Source organism: Lepidochelys olivacea, assembly GCF_965140295.1.
Source record: "Lepidochelys olivacea isolate rLepOli2 genome assembly, chromosome: 11".
NCBI lineage: Eukaryota > Metazoa > Chordata > Testudines > Cheloniidae > Lepidochelys > Lepidochelys olivacea.
In genome coordinates, this window is record NC_140421.1 from 21,482,368 (window position 1) to 21,505,449 (window position 23,082).

At 42.2% G+C, this 23,082-nt stretch overlaps 1 protein-coding gene across 1 annotated transcript in view; it reads right to left on the reverse strand.

The window, feature by feature from the left end:
* The window catches only part of LRP1B (LDL receptor related protein 1B), a gene marked incomplete at its 5' end in the record, with an annotated part of 885,246 nt that overhangs the window by 228,816 nt on the left and 633,348 nt on the right, over positions 1–23,082 (reverse strand). Inside the window, 2 exons of the mRNA XM_084642729.1 lie at positions 4,510–4,632; positions 20,319–20,404. Of these exons, the coding sequence (XP_084498855.1) occupies positions 4,510–4,632; positions 20,319–20,404 (209 nt within the window). The remainder of the gene's footprint in view (positions 1–4,509; positions 4,633–20,318; positions 20,405–23,082) is intronic.

Sequence of the window (23,082 nt, forward strand, 5' to 3'; positions counted from 1 at the left end):
ATGTGGCCTATGATTCCTTCAGATGTGAAAGACATCATCAGTTTTCAAGCTAAAAAGGTCCAGGCTCTCAAAAGGTAGTTCTTCACCCACTGACTGAACTGTGTGTCGAAACACTGATGTTTAAAGCCAGAATGCCCTTCTCATGACTACCAATGTGGCCAGAAATCTAAAAGTGGAGTCAATCACTTCAAGAGACTCTTGGATAGATGTTCTCATGATTAGTTCTCTTCTAAATTAAAGTTGACAAATCCTCTCTCTTCTTTGGAGGTAGTTTGTCAACAAAAGCAGAAAACTTGTCATAGTTCATAAACTCAGAACAGGCCAGTAGGATCCAACAGTTTGAAATCATTGAAGGATAAGTTTTGCAGTCAAATAAATCTAGACACTTTTTCTTCGTATTCTTTTGAAGTCATTTTTTGTTGCTCTTTTAATTTCTCAATAGCTGCAACAGCTACTAAGCAGCCCAGTATCATGTGTGTATAGATAAATTTGACTCCTGCAGATGGGGCATAATATTTCTTGTTTGATATCTTTGATGTAGGGACTGGAGCAGTCTGTATCTTCCATAAATTCCTGGCAGGTACATGGCAGTTCCATTCCTGGCAGGTCCACGAGAACCGGGGAAGTTACCATCCCTTGCATAGCTGACTGAAACGTATAGATAAGTTTATGTGAGGATTTTTGAACCTCTTCAAGGAGAATATCTAAAGACTCTGCCACATTTCTTGATCAAATCTTGAAAATATTTTAAATAACCCATGTGAGATGGGGTTGAGGAAACCACTGCTACCTTTGGGCATGAGAATGAAATGGTTCTTAACATTCCTCAAACTGCAAACATGGTGGACCCTCTTCAGAAGCTTCCCCAGAATGGATGAGCTTTTATGGAGTCAACAACAGAGATGTAGATTGAGAGGCTGTAGCTGAAGATTTTCCCCTCAAGGTTGGTACAGAAGTTGACTTTCTGGTCTGTATGTACAGCATGTGTTCCAAAAGGGACATGCTTGGATATTACAAGGTAGCAGCGCAAAGGCCACAGGTAGGTACCAAGGTATATGAGGTATCTGTAATATCTGGACTAGGAAGAATCCCTAGACTTTCTTGCTCATCAACAAAGATCACATGAAGGTGTCTTAGGAGACTATATAGGAGACCCTTATCTTCTTCTCTGTGATTTAGGCTATGTCTACACTACACACCACTGGTGGTGGCACGTAGGATATGTGTAGCTAAATGCTGCAGTGAAAAGGAGGCTGGGGGAGACAGTTGGGAAAAGCTTCAGCAGCTCCCCATTGCTGGAGCCTTACACTGAGGTGAGCAAAGACTCTGACAGGGGGCAGGCAGTAGGGAAAGGCTGAGCCTTTCCCAGCTTCCTCCCCCTGCCAGAGCCTTTCCCTGAAGAGGAGAAAGGCTCCAACAGATGAGAGTTGGCACAGCCTTTCCCCTCTGCAGGAGTCTTTCCCTCTGACAGCAGTGGGGCTGGCAGAGCCTTTCCTTGCTGGCTCCCCACTGCTGGAGTCTTTCCCTGTATCAGGGGAAGGCTCCAGCTGTGGAGAAGCAGCAGGACACAACACTGCTAAGAACAGTGTGTCAACAGGAGGCACGGCTTGGGCAAGTAGAGAACATATAGGTACATACTTACATCCTTCAGGTGTGTCTTTACTCACCTAAGTCATCCCTCACTGGCTACACTGCTATTTATACTCATGCTAAGGGGAGTAGTGGGTATGTATTCTACATGCCGCCAAAATAAGAGTGCAGAGTGTGCATACCTTCAGCTGAAGGCAAAAGAGTGTAGTTCACATGCAAAGGGTTGGGAGAGGGGCTGACAAAGCTAGAGTACTAGGCTGCACAGAAAGTCTATAGACAGTCAGACCTTGGGAAACCCCCAGTAGCAAAGATATTGCAGCACCTGGTACTGATGATCTTATGTTCAGAGCTGGAGATAACACCGGTTTTCTCCAAAACAAATCTCCTGGTTCCACATATTTAACTGTTACCAAAGAGAGTGGCAACACAAGCACCACAGCTAGAGGGGAGAATAAAGGAGTGGAGAGTGCCAGTGTTGATGCCAAGGATTTACTCAGTACTGAAAGAAGTGGCAAAACCACGGCAACATTGATGCTACGGTAACTACTGTAGCAAGCACTGAAACAGTCTGTACCAATGTATCAGTCAATTTAGTGTTGGGATGTGGTACCAAAGCCTCAGTACAGAGATCCTTCAGACTTTCTACAGTAGTCATACTTGGCCATGGAATCTCCTTAGAATGGAAGCACTGTGAGGACTTAGATCTCTTCTTCGTGAAGTTTTTTTGTAGGAAATCTACTACTCACTTTCCCTGAGGAGCAGTGCTCTGTTTCTCAGAGACCTTGTTCATCCTACCAGAGAAACTGTTCAGAGCACTTCTGGAAAGAGGAGAAGGTTTTCAGGGGGGGGGTCAGAAACACTGGGTCTCACACCCATCTCCTGGAGCAGTAAAGAAGAAACATCTGCAAGTGCGCTACTCTGGCTTCTAAAGTCCTTTTTGAGAAGGACTTGCAGATGGTACTTCTGCTATTCTATTGTATTCTGTGTAGCTTTTTATGCTGTGCTTGCCACTGTAGTATCTAAACACGTTCCAGAAGTACTTTAAGCAACATGATTACACATCTGTTACATGTTGTTTGTTCTGTAATCTTCACCTTGGGGGAAAAGCACTTGCAGAGGAGTGTCTTGTTCTGGTAGGGTTGTTTTTTTTTTTTGTTTGTTTCTTTTTTGTTAGGAACATGAGACTGCCCAAAACAAAAAAGGGAGAAGGGGCAATGCTGAAATCCCAGAGAGTTCGGGTTACATACCCTAAAGTTCTGGTACCTGGACAAAAATATCTACCAGAATAAAAAACTAAAATTTTCCAAAGATATGCCAACAGGCAACTAATCTGACAGCTAACTAACTAACTCTAGATTTAAAAACAACCAATATATACTAGAAACAAGGAAAGCTAGCTAAAGTAAGTACAAAAAGACATGGACATTAGGTAGCTCTGTTCTGTAGCCAAGGGTGATGAGTCTGGCAGAGAACACTGCAGCAGAGGAACCTGAGAATCCAAATGCCTCGATGTTTCTGTGATGGGGCATATGCCCCACACAAGCCCATAAAGGGTTAATAGAACCCTCGGGAGGCTGCGCAACAGGTAGCCAATTGGAGAGGACCCTAGGGAGGATGTGCAGGAGACGGCCAATTGGAGAGGGCTATGAGGAGCAGCCAATCGGGGCCGGGCTGGCCCATATAAGAAGGGCTGCAAAGCAGGGTCAGTCACTCCCTGGAGCTTGAGGAGAACTGGCTGCCTTGTGGGTGGAAGGCAACTAGTACCTTGGACAGAGCAGTGCTTGGCAGGATCAGGGGAGCAAGAGCAAGCTCCTGGCTGACTGCTGGCATGCTGCAGCCCTGAGATAAGGGCAGAGAAGGTGCTGGGGCTGTGGGGAAGTGACCCAGGGAAGTACACTGCGAGGTTGGAGGGGATGCAACATGTGGCTGCAGTCTATCGGGTCCCTGGGCTGAGACCCAGAATAGCGGGTGGGTCTGGGTTCCCCTCTTTCCCTCAATTGCCACTGAGGAAGTGGCTGGACAGGGGACTATGGTTGCCCTGGAATTGAGGAGAACAGAGTGTGACACAGCCGGAGGGCTGTGTCCTGAAGAGGATGCTGTGTTCTTTGGGATAACACACTTCCTGGAGCAGATGTGATCGTGGCAAGAAGTCACCAGATGAGGGCGCACTAGCAAACTAAACTAATTCCCAGGACAGCCAGCAGGAGGTGCCACAGAGGTGAGTTGAATCCCATCACAGTGTCACTGATTCCCAGGACAGGACAGACTCAGAGAGACTGAGTATAAAAAAACTATTCACTAGTTTCCCCAAATTAAGAAAAATAAATGGTTTAAATGAACAAAGATGAGTAATAGCTGAAACACTGAACTTGCTCTACTGCCAGAGACAGAACTTTTACTGTGCAGAAGCAAGGACATGATCTTGCTCTGGATTTTCCATAGCAGTTACATTAAATTAACTCCAGCATTTCTGCAGACTAGGCACAGACTAGCACATAAATCACAAATTATGGAAGAAGTTATACTCCAGATTGCTAGATCAGTGTACACTGTTTCTTGACTTACATCTGTTAACTGATCAATTTATACACAATATAAGTCTTATACCGAACCACCTTTTAAGTCACATAGCATTTGGCTCAGGGACACAATTCTTTTGATTAGTTCTGGATTAATTATTGCATTTCTAGTCTAGAAATTTTTATTACATTGCAGAGGTCACAGTTCTCAGGTTTAATCAGGTGCATGTTAGCTGAGAAACAGAAATGGATCTTGGACTTCTATTATGAAAAAGAAACATTAATCACATTTTAGGGATTTAATAAAGACCAGACACAGTATTTTTTCTATCTGATCTTAACTTTATTTATTAATACTTCCCTAATTCTTGTAATGATATTATTATTAGTTCCCAATTACCTTTATGTTACTTCCATTCAAAGACATTCTGTTTATTCTGCTGCCATTTGGTCTGCTGGAATCAATCCAATAGATGAACTCCTCTCTATAATCAAAGTCTATTGCAATCACATTGTTTAGCCCCTAAAAAGGAAAAGAATCAGGTCCACTTTTTTACATATGTTTGAATACACAATATTTGATGGTATTCAAAATACAAAGTAACCACTGCATTTATTATTATTCATATCAAAAGATATATTATACTTACTGTATATTTATGTAGTACTTATGCATTTTAGGTTTTCATATTTTATTTGTAAACATAATCAGAATAGTAAACAAAACTGGGAACAATAGCAAACTATGGTACAAAGAGCTAGAAGTCTCCAGCTGAGACAGGCTTTATTGCTTGAATGTATGCAAGGTGTTTTACAGCTGCCAATAACTTTGTTATCTTGAATTTGATGAGATGGGAAAAGGAGAGCAGTGGTAAGCTGGCTGAAGTTGATTGAGTTCTCTCTAGTAGATATACAAGACCACAAATAGCACTCACTGGTCATTTGGAATTTTCTTGCAAAATGGTGAATTTTGCTATTTTGGAGAGTGGAAACTTGTATGATTTTTTTTTTTTTGCTATATTTGTGGCCTTCATTGCCTGGTTTGGTTTTGAACTGCCTGGTTTTGGTTAGGTTCTGAACAGCCTTGAGAAGGGCTAGTTGAAGTCTGATCCCAATTAGTGTCATAATCTGGAGTGATTTCTGTGGCAAGAAAAGTAAAGGAGTTTGGTTTCTTGCATTTGGTCTCTTATCTTCTGCTTAGTCTTTCTGAGCTTTATTTAAGACCTACTACCAGTCTTTGAAAGAGAACAACAATCAGAGCTTGTTTGATTTGAGTGTCCTATGTCCAGGAATGGAGACATAATAACCTTCTTCTTACCAAATGGTGAGGAAGGCTGATGACACAGAAATTAAGTCAAAGACTATGTCAAAGATGAAGCATATTATGAGAAATGCTTTCCTATGCACTCAGCCAAAGCAAAGGGCTCCCTAACAGCCAGATGCTATCATGATAGGTATACATAAAATAGGTTAGGCCAGTGTTCCCAAACTTGTTCCGCCACTTGTGCAGGGAAAGCCCCTGGAGGGCCAGGCCAGTTTGTTTACCTGCCACGTCCGCCAATGGGAGCTGCTGGAAGCGGCGCGGGCCGAGGGACGTACTGTAAACAAACCGGCTCGGCCCTCCAGGGGCTTTCCCTGCACAAGTGGTGGAACAAGTTTGGGAACCACTGGGTTAGGCAAACAAACAAACGTTGCATAGACTCTTCTACTGAGAGTCCCATTATGATAGCAATGATTGATGGGGGAAGATTACATGACCATAGAGTAGCTATGCTAGGAGTTTTGGAAGCTATGTATAGCATACCAGTAGGAAAGCATCATTACACCAATCAAATTGTGGTCCTGGGTGGCAGATGAGGGAGAGACTTTTCATGCTCATATTCCCTAATCAACCAAGGTTCCTACCTTTCTAGATGAGAGAGGTCTTAACTGAGCTCTAGAAGCAATATTTAAGAAAGCGACCAAGAAGCAGAAAGGGCAGAGCCCTCCTGTGGTTTGAGACTCGGAAAGTCTTGCCTTATAATCAAACCATAACCTCCTAATATTCTGATGTGTCACATTGATGGGGCCACAATTATCTTCAGATTTTAGAAGGATGAATCCATATTGTGTTGGGTCAGAGGAAGGCAGAGCACAACTGCAGTGAAGGGTGGTGGGAAAAATGAATTAACTTTTCTCAAAGAAACCATCTGTAGTGTTGGGCACTTAACAGTCCACTAGGCATGAACTGAAGAAGTTCAGGAGTGGAAGAGAGGTAACCATTGCAAAAAGCTGCCTATTGTCTGAACCATAAACACTGAGCAATCACTCGATGAAAAAAAGTTACACCCATAGCTTTAATGGTTGTTGTCCAATATGCCTATCCTCTTGTGAGGATCCTACAAAGTCATTTCCTTTAAAGTTTTTTTTTTTTTTTTGTGGGCGATTCCTCCCAGCATCTGACAAAGTGTCCAAGGTCCTCCCTCCACCTTGGAATTCCACTGGTGATGGAGGGAGTGTAGATGCGGATTGGAATCCTGAAACATAGTCACTGTGCCTGTTTGAGCATCTGTATTGTGAGAATTGGGAAATATTTGTATTTTTACAAGTATCATGTGTTGCTGTGCACAGTTTTTACAAGTACCATGCCTGAGTGCACAGTTAGATCAAAAAAAGGGTTTGTTATTGAAGAAACCACTTGGGACAGCTGAAACAATGGCCTAAATAAGGAACATTCTCTCAAACAATAACCAGATTAATAGCTGGGAAGAGGGACTCCTCAGTCACACCATGAGGAAGCGCTGTTGGGCGAAGAGAGAGATCAAAATCTACTGGTCTGTTAAAAGGTGCCCCTGGCAGAAAGGTAGGGGAGAAGTGGTCAGCTCAACTGGCCATTACCATTACCTTTGAAAATTCATGGCGATCGGAGGAGGTCCTGGACAATAGGAAAAAGGCAAATATAGTGCTCACATTTAAAAAAGGGAAGAAAGAGAACCCAGGGAACTACAGACTGCTCAGCTCACTTCAGTCCCCAGCAAAATCATGGAGTAGGTCCTCAAGGAATCAATTTTGAAGCACTTGGAGGAGATGAAGGTGATCAGGAACAGTCAACATGGATTCACCAAGGGCAAGCATGCCTGGCCAACCTGATTACCTTCTATGATGAGATAACTGGCTCTGTGGATATGGGGAAAGCAGTGGATATGATATATTGACTTTAGCAAAGCTTTTGATACAGTCTCCCACAGTATTCTTGCCAGCAAGTTAAAGATGTATGGATTGCATGAATGAACTACAAGGTGGATAGAAAGCTGGCTAGATTGCCGGGCTCAATGGATAGTGATCAACAGCTTGATGTCTAGTTGGCAGCCAGTATCAAGCGGAGTGCCCCAGGGATCAGTCCTGGGGCTGGTTTTGTTCAATATCTGTATTAATGATTTGGATGATGGGATGAATTGCACCCTCAGCAAGTTCTCAGATGACACTAAGCTGGGGGGAGACGTAGATATGCTGGAGGGTAGGGATAGGATCCAGGGTGACCTAGACAAATTGGAGGATTGGGCCAAAAGAAATCTGAGGTTCAACAAGGACAAGTGCAGAATCCTGCACTTAGGAAGGAAGAATCCCATGCTGGGGACTGACTGGCTAAGCAGCAGTTCTGCAGAAAAGGACCTGAGGATTACAGTGGTCAAGAAGCTGGATACGAGTCAGCAGTGTGCCCTTGTTGCCAGGAAGGCCAATGGCATATTGGGCTGTATTAGTAGGAGCGTTGCCAGCAGATGGAGGGAAGTGATTATTCCCCTCTATTTGGCATAGGTGAGGCCACACCTGGAGTACTGTGGTCAGTTTAGGTCCCCCCAATACAGAAGGGATGTGGACAAATTGGAGAGAGTCCAGTGGAGGGCAACAAAAATGATTATGGGGCTGGTGTACATGACTTATGAGGAAAGGCTGAGAGAAATGGGGTTATTTAGTCTGCAGAAGAGAAGAGTGAGGGGGGATTTGATAGCAGCCTTCAACTACCTGAAAGGGGGTTCCAAAGAGGATGGAGCTAGGCTGTTCTCAGTGATGGCAGATGGCAGAACAAGAAGCAATGGTCTCAAGCTGCAGTGGGGGAAGTCTTGGTTGGCTCTTAGGAAACACTATTTCACTAGGTAGGGTGGTGAAGCACTGTAATGGGTTACCTAGGGAGGTGGTAGAATCTCCATCCTTCAAGGTTTTTAAGGCCCAGCTTGACAAAGGCCTGGCTGGGATGATTTAGTTGGTGTTGGTCCTGCTTTGATCAGGGGATTGGACTAGATGACCTCCTGAGGTCTCTTCCAACCCTAATATTCTTTGATTCTATGAACTGGTAGATATCACAGGGAGAAACAGAGCATGCTTCAGGGTGACCCAGAGAGAGACTGATTAAGAGTCAGGGTCTGCATCAAGCAGGTTACAACAGGACAATGAGGGAACCTCAGGCTAAGGCAAGTCCACCTACAGATCTGCGGGGAATGCCAGTCCTGGGTAAGACAATATGCATATGGAACTATGTTATTTTAAATACACATTTTGTTTCAGAGAACATGCCTCTGTGTTACTGTATAATATCACTGTTCACGGGCTCCTTAAAGAAAACTTGCAGATGCTAACTCAATTAGGGCTGGTAGGTATCACGGTGGGGTGCAATCTAGAGAAAACTGTCAGGGAGTGGTTGGTGTGTGGTGCCGCATCCCAAGGAGAAGTGGAAGCATGATCCTGCCACTTGAAAGGGGTGCTCTCAGGGGACTGGAAAAGGGGTATCAGCAACAGCAGCCTGTGCAGAGACTGTGAAATATATCATGACTTCAACATCTGAAAGGCTTGCTTCTCTCTTTGTTGGTGAGATTCATTTCTTCAGAGGGAATACCGCTGCCGGTATTGTGATCACTTTTGAGATGGTCTAACAGCTGAGAAAGCACCAATTCATTTTTCTCAAAGTTCACCAGAAATTCTGATGGGCTACCAGCTAAACCAAGTCTCAAAGTATAACTATTGCTTCTTGTGGAGATCATGCAAGGACTAGTCAATCATCCACGTATGGCAGACCAGAAATCTGAGTATGAACAGATGCAACTACCACAGATAGGATCTGAAATGAGACTGAAGTATAAAGTGGCACATTGGAAATGCTCCTAACCATGAATAAATCACAGATATTTTTAATGGTCATTTTACACACAACTGATTACCTGCTCTAACCATGGGTAAAAGTTGTCTTTTAATGGTGACCACTGTATGATTGAATAAAACCTCAGCAATCTTAAACTAAACATCCAAATGAATGGGTTTGAGAAAGTGCAAGCTGCTCTGAAATTTTCTCTGAAATGCTGAATAAGAAGGTCTCTTCCACTTAACATGGGAAGCGATGGGAAAGTGAATGAACCAAGATATTTCTGTGAAAGAGCTGAACACAAGACCCTGAAGAAAATGAGATCAACTGATGTTCATTGGTAATATTGCTTCACTAATAATGGATGGGGAATGGGGTGGAGAATACACCTCTGCGATCACAGACTTTCCATTGCCATCTTAGTGTCATCAGCCAGCTTCAACCTAAACTTGGATTATTTGGAGCTGTGTGTCATTTGGATCTTTGGTCAGAAAAAGGTTCTCTTCTAGTAAGAGAGAACAGGATATATAAGGCTTCCATACAACGTAAAGGAATTATTTTGATTATTAAGGTGGATCCATGGAGTCAGGAAAAATCTAGTCTTTAAATGAAGTGGTAGTGAGTGGTTGCTTGATCTGCAAGTTTTACGGCAATGCATTATTCCAGAGTCCAACCTATGTGACTGTCAGTCAAGATGTAGGGAGAAAATGTGACTAAATCAAAGAGCACAACATTAAAAGAATAAAGAGCTGTTGGACTGTATAGAATTAGCTGCCCACCCTCCACACCCAAACCCACAGTGATACAACCAGAGCTTTGGCACAATAGATTACTGCGGTGAAAGATACAACACCCTCAGTTACCAATTTTTTTTAAAGTTTGTCTCCAGATTTCTGCTATAGGCATCCTTATGGGACGTAGAACAGTCTGCAGATAAAGACAGCTTCTTAAGAAAGGTGACTGAGGCTGTATGAATACAAGGCTAAAACCCTCACATTTTGGTAATGGGTCAAGTCGATCCAAGAATTTGTGAAAAATAGGCTCTGCATCTGGATGTTCCAAGTTCCCGTAAAATTTCCTCAATATCCAGACTGATAGGAAACGGCCTGCTTGTCTCTGTTTATTTTTTCTTTGGTTCAGGTAACATGGAAAAGGATACCAGGAATACCAGAGCTTCAGCATCTTCAAGAAAAAGTGGCCCAGTTTCATTTGGAGTGGGGAGACAGGAAGTGTACTTTGACCATAAAACATCTCTCCTTCCTGCTCTGAAGCATGGTTCAGGATCCTTATTTCCTCTTGGACTACTTAGTTGTCCCCAATGCTTCTAGTAAAGGGTAGGGAGAGATTTTAAAGTGGTATTAGCTCTGTGATGGTGGCCATGATCCTCCCTGCCCGTTGACCTTCCCTCAGTCTAGGGAAATCATGGAGGTTTGATGATGGAGGGAGCAGGAATAGGAGAGTAAAGGAACATAGGAAGGGAGGACAAAAATGCACTGGTTGTGTGTGAGGAAGGAGACAGAGGAAGAAGAGCTGATGCTGTAATGGAAAGAGTTCCATAGCAATTTAGTGGGCATTGAATGAAATCCCAGCTCCTAGTTCCTCTCCTTGTGAGCATTTATTGAACAGCTATTAGGCTAGGGAAGCACAGATTTTACAGGTAGAGGAGAGTAGTTGCCCATCTCTGTCAGAGCCTTGCACATCCCTTTAGTGAGAGCTGTAACCTCACTGTCCCCTTCAATGTCTAAATGAAGGAGGTAGACCTGAGAGATCTCTGATCTCACAAGAGACACAGAGAGAAAGAGCTATCTAGGCAGGAGGGACAAAAAAGTAGTCTGAGGAGGAAGATATCTCACTTTGTTCTGCTGGTTCAGGCCTCTTTCCTCTTTTTCAAATCCAGATGACTTTAAAGGCACCATCATCCTGAGGACAAAGGCCAGTAACTTCTCAGAACAGCAGCAGTAGAACTCAGACTAGTGTAGGGTGGAGACTGATGTGAAGATGTAGGAGCCAAAATTCAGATGTCCTCTTTGGTTGGAGCTATCTGGGCTCTAGTGTAATAGTAAGGGGACTGTTAACTCAAGGTTGGTGGAGCCCTGAGGAAAACTGCCAACACCACTCACACAGAAAACTTATATTTTTTCTCCTGACTGTAATATTGTCGTAGGAAGGAAAGAGAAACAGTGACACCTTACTCAAAAGTAATTTGAAGTTTTTTTCAGAAGACGAGACACACTAGCATCATGTTGTTTGCTATGCTCTCTAATAGAACTCATGTACAGTCAAATATTTAATGCAAGATGACTAATTTGGTACATACTCCTGTGTGAAATTGAACACCTCCCCTGTGACATTAAGATATACAAGAAGTCAGGAAAAAGCATGGCTCTGCTTACTGCTACTGTTAATTTCTATTGAGACAGGTTTTGTAGTATTTTTTAATTATCTGATTAGTTCTGAAACAAATCATTTATTAAAAATGATTTTCGGAATAAAACATATGGTAATTAACCACAGATAGGTGACGAATAGCTGCAAAGATACAAAAATGCTGAAAAAATACCTCTGTCCTTAGCAGGTGTCTGTGTTTCTATTTAGGAAGTATTTTCTCAAAGAAAGACTAAGAATAAAATATTTCCGACTTCTAGTATATTTACAATAATTTAGACTAATTATGGATACATTTATGTTTGCATCATTTATAGTACAGTATATTTGGGATGTTTTCATGAATTGTGTGAATCGATAAAATGGATAGTAATTAGCCCAAATAATATACAAAGAGAGAGGGAATGGTTAGTCACCTTCTTGAACAACAACAGTTGGTCAGTGTAATGGTGTGGGTACCCATCTGATGTACTGGGGCTGGAGAGATTTCCCTAGCAGTACTCACGGGGGCAGACAGAAATGCACTCTGGCTTTTTGCATGGTCCAAGCTGAGGATATAATGGGTGGAGCTGCCCTGTAACATCCTTCAGTTCCTTTGAACTAGACTCTAGATCACTGATTCTGATACTTTGGGGAAAGAGGTTTGGCCATATAATTAACATATGCTACGCATCTTGAAGAACAACAGTTACAAAAGAAAAGTAACTGTTTTCTTCTTCTAGTGATTGCATATATCCATTTCATTGAAGGTGACTCCCAAATGTTTTTTGATGGAAGTGGAGCTAGGACTGTAGGACTACTTTCCCCATCAATCACATCTTCCCCTGATGCAGAAGTAATTGCACAGTGTCTAGCAATCTGTGAACAAAGGACCATGTCACTGCTCTGCAGATGTTCACAATGGGAGTGTTTCCTGGATGGAGGTCGAGTGTGCCCTAATTGAATATGTTGAAAAGCTTCTCAGGGAGCATAATAGAACAATGCAGCTGGTAGTCCATTTGGAGAGTTGTTGTGTTGTGACAGGATGACTTCTCATTCATTCTGCATAGGATACAAAAAGCTGGGAAGAAGCCTGAACGTATGGACGTTGAAAGTACATTTGAAGTATGGAGTTCTTGTTCATCTTTGTGAACATGTGGTTTGGGGGCGGGGAAGGACTGGTAAGTATATTGACTGACTGAGGTGAAAATCTGAGGCACTACTTTGGAAAGAAATTTAGGGTGTGGCCCAACCTGTGCCTTGTCCTTGTAGAATATGGTTTATGGAGGATCTCTCACCAGGGCATGTAACTCTACCATTCTCCTCGCAGAGGTGATGGCTATTAAGAAGGCTACCTTCACTGAGAAGTGTACCAATAAGCAGGATGCTAAGAGCTCAAATGGAGGTCAAATAAGAGCTGACAGTACTAAATTCAAGTCCCAAGGTGGAGTTGGATTCCTGATAGGTGAAGAACAGCCTGGCTAGACCTTCTAGGAAATTGGTTGTCACAGTATTAGAAGAAAAACAACAACAGTCCTTCCAGTAATATGAGGGTGAAATTCTGAAATTGCAGCCAGATGTACCTTAATGGAGCTGACTGCCAGACCTGACTCTTTAAGATGTAAAAGAGTTCAAAACCTTTTGAATTGTAGATGGCATAGGAGACGTACTCTGGCTAACATCCAAGATGGAGAAATATTTCCATTTACTAAGGCACAGGTTTACAATTTTTTTTTTGCTGTGCCCCACACTTCAGAGATTCATGTCCCATGTGTGCCTCCTTCTTTCTAAGAAGCAGTAGATATGTATACAGCAAGCCCTTGTCCCAACGTAACAGGAAACTGTCGGAGATGTACTTGAGACTGTTACCCCTTCTTGAACAGAATTAAGGACACTTCCAGTTCTAGTGAATTGCGAACAAATCCACTGTAGGAACTCTCCCTACTTAAAACAGTGATCTTCAAATGGTTGTATTGAGAGACCATTTGTGATCCAGGTTCAAAAACCTGCTCAGGCAGTCTGCTAGGACATTCTGAACTCCTGGAGGGCACAAAACCATGAGAGTTAACAAGTTCTATATGCAGAAATTTGACAACCTCATTTCTCCTGACACAGGCTGTCTGACCTGGCATCCCTCTGCTTGTTCACATAAAACACTGCTGTGCTGTTGTCAGTGAGCACCTGGATAGTCCTCTGAATGTATGGCAGGAACTGCTGACACACTCTGGATATTGTAAGCAAACTCAAGGAGATTTAGGTTTAATTTAGCCTTTTGAGTGGACCTCAAGCCATGAGCCTGCAGGTTGTCCAAATGCCCTCTCCACCCCATGGTGGAAGTGTCCATTCCCAAGGTAATACAGGGGAGAACCAGTGAGAACGAGACTCCTCTGCACATGTGTGCAAGGGATATATAGAACAGATATGTCTTAAATGTTTAACTACAGATTCCTTCTGGCCCTAATCAACATCAATAAAGCTATCCATCTCTGTTTATCCCGGAATAGGATCTGCCTAGAAAGTAAAGATAATGAAGCAAATGATTCATATCATTCAAGAAACTTTGTCTAAAGACCCACATATCAGCCTAGGTCAGGAATTCCTCTCCCTAAGAAGAGAAACTAACATGGCTAAATCAGATTATTGTTAACTATGTAGGCATCAATCTCTCTCATAATTTGCAACCTTTTTCTCCCTCTCAATCTAGCTAAAAAGAACTTAGTTACCAAGAAGGGTGACACCCTGCTTTCCTGAGCAAACTGGTGCATTGCACATTGTGAGTGAATAAATAGATGCTTGGGGACATTTCCAGTTCTAGTGAGTTAAGCAAACTAAGGGTAGCAGGTTTAAAACAAATAAAAGGAAGTTCTTCTTCACTCAGCAGAGTCAACCTGTGGAATTCCTTGCCTGAGGAGGTTGTGAAGGCTAGGACTATAACAGGGTTTAAAAGAGAACTCAATAAATTCATGGAGGTTAAGTCCACTAATGGCTATTAGCCAGGATGGGTAAGGAATGTCCCTAGCCTCTGTTTGTCAGAGGGTGGAGATGGATGGCAGGAGAGGTCACTTGATCTTTACCTGTTAAGTTCACTCCCTCTGGGGCACTTTGCATTGGCCACTATCAGTAGACAGGATACTGGGCTGGATGGACCTTTGGTCTGACCCAATATGGCCATTCTTATGTTCTTATGTTATGTAAACTAGAAATGTGGTTGCAGGATTGAACATAAAATTGGGCAAACTACCTGTTACCCCAAGAAATCCAGGCCACATGTTTCCCCAATGCATAAACTGCACATTGCTTTCCTTGCATAGCAAATAAAACCATGGATAATCTGTCTCTCATCCTGTCATAAATATAAAGGGAAGGGTAAACCCCTTTGAAATCCCTCCTGGCCAGGGGAAAGCTCCTCTCACCTGTAAAGGGTTAAGAAGCTAAAGGTAACCTCGCTGGCACCTGACCAAAATGACCAATGAGGAAACAAGATATTTTCAAAAGCTGGGAGGAGGGAGAGAAACAAAGGGTCTGTGTCTGTCTGTATGCTGGTTTCTGCCAGGGATAGACCAGGAATGGAGCCTTAGAACTTTTAGTAAGTAATCTAGCTAGGTATGTGTTAGATTAGGATTTCTTTAAATGGCTGAGAAAAGAATTGTGCTGAATAGAATAACTATTTCTGTCTGTGTATCTTTTTTGTAACTTAAGGTTTTGCCTAGAGGGGTGCTCTATGTTTTTGAATCTAATTACCCTGTAAGATATCTACCATCCTGATTTTACAGGGGGGATTTCTTTATTTCTATTTACTTCTATTTTTTATTAAAAGTCTTCTTGTAAAACACTGAATGCTTTTTCATTGTTCTCAGATCCAAGGGTTGGGGTCTGTGGTCACCTATGCAAATTGGTGAGGCTTTTTATCCAACATTTCCCAGGAAAGGGGGGGTGCAAGTGTTGGGAGGATTGTTCATTGTTCTTAAGATCCAAGGGTCTGGGTCTGTAGTCACCTAGGCAAATTGGTGAGGCTTTTTACCAAACCTTGTCCAGGAAGTGGGGTGCAAGGTTTTGGGAAGTATTTTGGGGGGAAGGACACGTCCAAACAGCTCTTCCCCAGTAACCAGTATTAGTTTGGTGGTGGTAGCGGCCAGTCCAAGGATAACGGGTGTAATATTTTGTACCTTGGGGAAGTTTTGACCTAAGCTGGTAAAGATAAGCTTAGGAGGTTTTTCATGCAGGTCCCCACATCTGTACCCTAGAGTTCAGAGTGGGGGAGGAACCTTGACACATCCCAAATTAGAAGCTGCACATTTGCTTGCCTTGTGAGTATGTCCTCCCATTTTAGAAGATTATAAGGATTTTGTTGGTTTGGATTGTAATTATTTTTGCATCTTAGAAATAATAGGAATTTTCAGGCAGAAGGAAGGGAAGGTAAATTAAAAGATATAAACTAAGGTATAACTTTGAAATATTAAAAGAAATTGGTTAAAAGAGGGGAATCCCAATTAATAATGGGAGTTAATAATTAAATAAACTCATTGAAATTAATCAAATTTTAAAAGTCTCCAATAAAAATTAAATTTGTTATACACCAAAAAGGCATCCATTGGATACCAATGGAAGCAACAGTGAAAATAAGAGAAATGAAATCTAATGACCCACCTGACAAGTGTCCAATAGGAAGCAGACAATGGATCCCTCTAATGAGCCTGAAACTAGGTTACATAAAACTGAGGTCACCATGTGCTCAAGAGAGTTGACTGGCCCCAAAAGAAGCTGCAGCATCCTAAGTGCAACTAATTCCTGGACCAGCTTTGTGGAAAGGACATTCTCCCATCCCAGAGTTAACAGGATAAGAAGTGTTGAGATTTCATTTTGATTTTTTTCCCCTTTTATTCTTTATCATAAATAACTGAAGGTTATCTTTCTGAGTCTACACTCTCTAGTGAGACCTCAAAATAACCATATTTTAGATTTTAACTCCTTTATAAGGCCAAGCAAACTGACCTAGGAGAGACTGAAAATGATAACTTTGCACAATTGTTTTTAATATTCTAAACTTGCGTCTTTTGGACTAGTTCAGTCAAAGAGGAGTAAACACACATTTAAAGGGGCCTTAAAGACCAGCACATCCTTGGAAGTGTGATAAATGTGTTAGGAATTGAGAATTTATTATCATAAGTAAATGAAATAAGAAATCTTGGTAATATGCATTTTTCTTTGATATAACTGCTGAGCCTCAACTTTACCCTGTGATTATAGAATGCAAGACTGTAATGTGTATGTAGTACATACCACGGACATTGGTTGTGTTTGCATGTAAGTGATGATCTGTTCATTGTTCTGGGTGGATTAATAAATTGTTGGTTGGCTAAGAATAAGCAAATGTCCTTATCTGAAAAATACTGTTCAAGTTAAAAGTTGACCTGAAAAGAAGCTTGCATTAAAAATAGTAAGCTAACACTCCCTGGACGCAAGAAAAAGGGATTATTCTATTAACACTTATCCAATTGGAAAACCTAATTTGTTCCTTTTCGCACTTCCATGTTGTCTTGGCTCATCCACCAATTTAGAGATGATTATATCCTGGCTGGTATCCATACTATCTTGTCTAAGTGGTGTAGCTGAAGATGGTAGACTGACTTGAGCCATTCTTGCATACTGTCGAGATGCAGTCTGGCATAAGGGAACATATATGTATAAGGAGTTATGTTTCCCAGGAGCCTAAGGCAGTTCTGATCTTTGAACAACAAATAAGGGTCCTATTACAACTGGAAACCTGGCTGTGGCAGATAAGCCCTGGCTGATGTCAAGTCCAAGACCACGCCAATGAACTCTAATCTTTGTATTGATGACATGATTGATTTTTTTTCTCTGTTTATATATTTTCAGGCCTAAGTGGATGAACAGATAGAGAATCCAATGGAAACTGCTCTCCACCTGCTGATGGGAGTTGTCTCATTCCAACTATTCATTCAGATACACATGCTTGTCCCAATGGCAGAAATAGGCTGATACCACCATCATGCACTTGGTGAATAATCTTGGCAAGGATAAAACATCGAAGGGTAGTATGGTGAACTGGAAGTGATCTCCTCCTACCATGAGCCTTAGGAACCTTCTGTCACCAAGGCAGATTGCAACATGAAAGTAGGCACTTGTAGGTTGAGGCACACAAACTGCCCAGATCCCAAGATGTTATAGTTACAGCAAGGGACACCATACAGAACTATAACCTTTTGATGTATTTCTTTAAAGTTCCAAAGGTTTAGAATGGCCCTGAGCCCCCTGTGGCTTTTGGTATCTGGAAATACCAAGAGTAAACCCCCCTGTCCCAGTGTTGAGGAGACAATTCTTGTACAGTTCCCAAATAATGTAGAGTCTGTTCTTCTTGCTTTAATACAGACTTGTGAGATCAGTCTCTGAAAAGGGACTGGGAAGGGAGGGGTGGGTGAGGACAAAAAGGGACAGATAGACCTTTCAGAATATATCCCAATTCCACTCTGCTTAGCACACCATTTGAGGTGATAGTCTGCCAAGCACTTAGGAAATGGGATGCTTGCTCCACAAGGGAAGGAAAGGGCCAGCAAGATACAAGCTGATGTGTATGCTGTGTTTTCATTCACCACTGGCAAAACCAAGAGCTCAATGTGGGGTACTGATAGAACAGCTGGAACCTCTGGATAGTTACACTCTGTGTGGTTTCCCACAGGCATAATGAATAAAGGGGTTTGCCAAAGTTAATTGCATTATCACTGCATTTATACAAAGGGCTACCTTTCCGGATATAACCAGGTGAAAATGTCTGAGATTGTAAGGATTCTCCTTCACCAGCTCCATCTGCGTATCTAGAGATATAGCCACCTTTTCAGGAGCTCCTGGTAAACCTTAATCATCTGCTACTGGGGAAGAAGCTTTTGGGAGCAGAGCCTTATCTGGTGATGAGGTATTTAAGGGAGAAAAGGCAGGACTCTCTTGAGGCTGGTATTGCACCACTGAGGTAGAGAGTTGGTCTAAGGCACATTGAGAAAGGACTCTTAATTCAGTGTCCAGTAGCTGTTTGGTACTGACAACAAGTGGTCTCTCTCTACTAGACTGGAAAACCTCCCTTCTTAGTGATGTATTTCTATGTAGAAGCGGGGATCTTGATGCTGGAGGCACCCCGAAGGCCAGCACAGACAAAGGGGAGGCTGATACAGTACCGGAGGCCAGCTATGTCTGGACCAGGTACCCCAATCTCTCAACTTCCTGCTCACTTTCAGTGAGAATGAGTTCCAGAGGATGCCCTGGATTCCCTGAAATGGGAACCACAGGAACCACTTCGGCATTTGACGAGGAGTAAGAGTGGTGGTGTAATCCTGGGAGGCGTCAGCATAGATTGGGACTGGGACTTGCATCAAGACTAGTAACAGAGCAGCATGGGAGGCTTCCTAGATACCAGTACCATGTGCGGAGGTGGAGTGGATACCAGTGGTCTAGGTGCTGTTTATGAAGAACCTGAGGAAAATGATACCAGACCTGAGCTCATGGGCACCATGGAAGACACCAGTGTCGATGCTGAAGCTTGCACCATGTGTGACAGCACCAGTAGACAGCCCTCTCTCTGAATGAATGGCAAAAGTACTAACAGGCCATTCATAGTTGTGTAGGTCTCTACTGTTGTCCATAGCAGCAGATCCCTCTGTCCTGCAATAAGCAGAGGTGATGGATCCACTGTTGCCACCAACGAAGTATGTGATCTCGACGGTCCTGGAATCTGTACCAGAGTCAATGTCTGAGACCCTCTGTGAGTCATTACCAGGGAGTGGGGATCCATTGGGTATGGTCTATCTTTGGTATTGGGTGGCTTATCTCTGTGGTAGAGGATTTTAAAGAAGTCAAAGACATCCTTTTTTTTTTTGGTTCTGAAGGCCGAGCGTGCTCAGCGAAAAGAGCAGTTTCCATGAGGATGTATTTTCTCTCTTCTTTTTCATTTCAGTTTCGAAGCCATGGCAACTCAGACACCACTCATGCACTTTAAACAGAGAGAGTGAGGACCAGTAACAGGCAACACTGTATGACACCCAGAACAGGGCTTAAAGCCAGGGGACCCTGGCAGATGCTTACCCTGATACTTGGTGAAGCCTGAAGACAGCCGCTTATTCAACAATAATAACTTTAAAAAAAAAATCAATAAATAAGGATACAAAGTACCCAAACAAGTACCACTAACTAAGAACTAGCTAACTACATACAAATATAGTTCACAGATAAACCAACAATGAAAAGCACACTTCAATCATCAACAATAAGAAGGCAATGAAGGATGGGGCGGGGCTGTGGTTTCACCCTGTATACCCTTGGCTTGGAGATCGAGGGAAGCCAAGGTGCAAGCGTGACTGCCTCTATGGGTATTGCTATGGAAAACTCTCCAGCACCAGTGCATGAAATTTACACATTCACTTGCAGTATAACCAACATATGCAAACACTTGAAAAAGTAGACATCTCTTTGGAAAGCTGAAAGAACACACATTTTTGGATTTCAGAGTGAGTCAACAGACAATTGCCTGGATATTAATACAAATCAAAAACTCAATCAGAACAGTCATTTTAAGAAACTGTAAACATCACTATATACATGAGGTCACTGCATTATTCTGCAACACATACTATAACAGTTCTCGGATTATCTTTCTCTCAACTACATACTTTAAATAGTAATAAGAGTATTAAAATGAAACGTAGAGAATGTTACTGTGATTATACCTGTTTCAATGAAGTGTAGTTGGATCCATCAGTGCTAATTTTTCTTATTTCATGATGGTCAGCCAGAATTAAGAAAGGCTCCTCATCTAAACCACAGAAGAAAGAATATATTACATTAGGGTTTTTTAATTTATGTTATGGATATTCAGGAATATAATGCTGAAATATAGGTGGTTTGAAAAATAAAACGTTACAATGCTACAATGTTATGGATGAAAGAAATAGTTAAAACCTTCAATTGTTTCAAGTAAGATCAATGATGCAACATAGAAATGAACAAAGTATTCAATTAATATATTTTAATGTAATTTAAAATTTCTTTTGTAATACAGGAACCATATTAAAACTCACGGTAATTTGAAGTCCAAACTGAATATAAATGATATTTTATGTTACTTATCCTGAGTTTTAAATCAATCAAGTAATAAACAACAATGCAAGGTGGAAAGAGAAAAAAGGTTACTTACCTTACAGTAACTGTTCTTCGAGATGTATTGTGCATATATGCATTCCATTGTAGGTATGTGTGCATTCAGTGCATTCAAGTTGGAGACTTACCAGCAATACTACTAGGAGGCGCATGTACCCCTGTTCTCCTTGTGCTCTCAGGTGAGGGCAATAAAAGGGGCATGTTTCCCTTTCCCTCTCCATTCCTTTGCACCACTATAAGTCAATCCAAAGTAGCAGAGAAGGTGCAAGAGTCATGGAATGTACATGTAAACAACACATCTTGAAGAAGAAGAGTTACTGTAAGGTAAGTAACTGTTTTTTCTCCTTTGAGTGATTGCGCACATTTACATTCTACCATAGGTGACTCAGCAGCAGTTCCTTTATGGGTGGAGGAATTTTGGATAATCTTTACCAAAACTATAGTACCCACATGCCAAAGTTGGCATTATCATGAGAGGCTTGAGTGATGGCAGAATGATTAGAAAAAGTATGCCCAGAAGACCATTTCCCACAGGGCATGTATCAGCTATTGGAACATTGCCCAAGAAAGCTGAAGTAGTGGACTGAGCTCTGGTGTAGCAAACCACTATTCTTGACCAAGGAGAGACTTCAGTGAGCTGGTAGCAGAGTTTGACAGATTCAGAAATCTAGTGTGATATTTGCTGAGATGACTCTGGTTGACCCTTAGTTCTTTCAGCTAGGCTACAAAGACTCTGGGGAGGAAGATCTGAAAGGTCTAATGAGGTCCAAAAAACCCATCAGTACTCTATTAACATCCAACATATGGAATGCTTGCTCCTCCTTATGCGAATGGAATTTCAGCAAAAACACCGGAAGGTTACGATTCGTTTACATAGAAGGTTGATACTACCTTAGGAACAAATTTAGGATGTGGCCTAAGGGATACCTTGTCCTCAAGAGAGACTGTAAAAGGAAGGTCAGCCATGAGAGCCTGAAGTTCTGAAACACTCCTCGTGTAAGTAATTGCTACCAAAAATACCAGTTACACAGATGACAAAGATAAAGAAGCTGTCTGCATAGGCTCTAAAGGGGAACCCATGAGTATAGAGAGAACTACACTTAAATCCCACAGAGGTACCAGAGCAGACACAGGAGGGTAAGTATTGGTTAGGCCCTTTCAAAATTGAGAAACAAGAGGAGAGAAGATGTAAAACCTCTCTATTGGTGGACATAGTGCTGAAATAAAAGCCAGGTGAACTCTCATAGAACTATTCGAAGTCTGATGATTTCAGGTGCAGGAGATAGCCCAGCACACGCATAACCTCAATATGATGGAGAAATAAACTGTGGGACTGTGCCCAAACAGAAAATCTTTTCCACTTTGATGCATACCTGCTCTAGTGGATTCTTTTCTGTTGCTCATCAAGAAGGCCTAGACCTCTTGGGAGCACAATTTCTCATGAGTGCTCAGACAGAGATCATTCACACAGTAGGGTGGAGAGATCTGAGGTTCTGATGCAGAGATCTGTCCTGGTTCTGTGCAGAAGTTCTATAACAAGTTGTAGAGTTATCAATGAATGGATGGACAGCTGATGTAAGATCCATGAACCAATATTGTCTTGGCTATGCTGGTGCAATGAGGCTAAATGACGCTTAATCCAGTTTCAGCTTCCTGAGCACCACTGGAATGAGAGGAAACACATATAGGAGGTGACCAGACCAGGGAAGAAGAAAAGCATCTGTGATAGAACCTGCACTTCTGCTAGCCTCGGAGAGAAATCCCAAGCACTTGTTGAGGTTGGTCATAAACAAGACTATTACTGGGTACCCTAGCAGTGGAAAACATGGAGGAGAATGTCTTTCTGATTGACTATTCAAGATGGTCTGTGAAAACCCCCTTGAGCAATCTGTTAGTGTGCTTCTCACTCCTGAAAAGTGAAAAGCTTTCAGGGAAACATTGTGATGAATACACAGACTCCAAAGGAGGATAGGTTCCCAGCACAGCTGAGACAATCTTGCACCTCCCTGATGTTCAGGTAAAACATACCTGTGATGATGTCTGTGAGAACTTGCACCACCTGTTTTCTAAGGGAGGGCATAAATAGTACCAGGCCAGATGAATAGCTCTAAGTTCCAACATGTTTATATGCAGGGGAAACCTTCTGATGTGATGTTTTCCCAAGCACGGTAAAGAAGAGATAGCACTGGTACATTGTCCACTACCAAAAAGTCAAAATGATTGCTTTGAGGTCATAGGCATCTGGTGAGAATGGCCCACCACAGTTGAAGGTGACTAGCAACATCTAGGAGGCCTTTACCTCTTCTTGGGAGGGATATTGTGGACTCTGTTGGA